The sequence below is a fragment of the Quercus suber genome, unplaced genomic scaffold (genome assembly GCF_002906115.3).
Source record: "Quercus suber isolate HL8 unplaced genomic scaffold, Cork oak 2.0 scaffold_106, whole genome shotgun sequence".
In the NCBI taxonomy this organism is placed as follows: domain Eukaryota; kingdom Viridiplantae; phylum Streptophyta; class Magnoliopsida; order Fagales; family Fagaceae; genus Quercus; species Quercus suber.
The window spans coordinates 1334626-1335599 of record NW_027069571.1 but is presented as its reverse complement, the minus strand read 5'-3'; the positions used below and the strand labels follow the sequence as shown (position 1 = coordinate 1335599).

Here is a 974-nt window from a genome sequence, read left to right as displayed (position 1 = left end):
CAGTAACATTAAACATAATTGAGCTTGCCACTTTCTTGATGACAAATGGTACTTAAATTTAACACAACAAAACAATTGGCTAATACTAAACTTAACACAACAAAACAACATAGCCAATGAGTTCTAATAGTAGCTTCATAAAACAAAATGAAACAAATAAACCAAATCAAAAGTTTTAATGGCAACTCCATAAACAAGAGGAGACAAATAAACAAAACCAAAAGTTTTCATGACTCTCCTTGTAATTGCCATAAATGTTCAACAAGATCCATTTGGAGTTGAGAATGAACTCCTCGATCCCTAATGCATTGATGAACTTGAGTAAACTCCGTAAATTCATTTGTCGGCTCACGTGACATTGGTGTACATGAAATCTCATTGATTTGTTCATAATCTAAGTCCACTACTTCAGCTTCTTCTCGCTCATCTTCAATAATCATGTTATGAAGAATTATGCATGCTTTCATAATGTCATGTAGTGTTTCCTGATAGAAAAACCGTCCAGGTCCACGTACAATTGCAAATCGTGCTTGAAGTACTCCAAATGCACGCTCTACATCCTTCCTATATGCCTCCTGAGCTTTTGCAAATAATTTTCTTTTTGCTCCTAGTGGACGTGGGATTGTCTTCACAAATGTTGACCATTGTGGATATATGCCATCAGCAAGATAGTATCCCATTGTGTAATCATGACCATTAATTAAGTAATTAACTTCAGGAGCACGTCCTTGTGCAAGCTCAGAAATACATGAGATCGCTCCAACACGTTGATATCATTATTTGACCCAGGTAACCCAAAAAAATGAGTGCCATATCCAAAGATCATATGAAGCCACTGCTTCCAAAATAATACTTGGCTCACGAATATGACCACAATACATCCCTTTCCATGCAGTTGGACAATTTTTCCATTTCCAATGCATGCAATCAATACTTCCCAACATGCTTGGAAATCCACGATTTTGGCCATGGGC

General features: G+C 36.8%; 1 protein-coding gene across 1 annotated transcript; it reads right to left on the bottom strand.

The window, feature by feature from the left end:
• Window positions 1-227: 227 nt before the first annotated feature.
• LOC112003485 (uncharacterized) lies at window positions 228-680 on the bottom strand. The gene has a single exon (XM_024035698.1). It carries the CDS (start codon window positions 678-680, stop codon window positions 228-230), a length of 453 nt encoding a protein of 150 aa, XP_023891466.1.
• Between the last annotated feature and the right edge of the window lie 294 nt (window positions 681-974).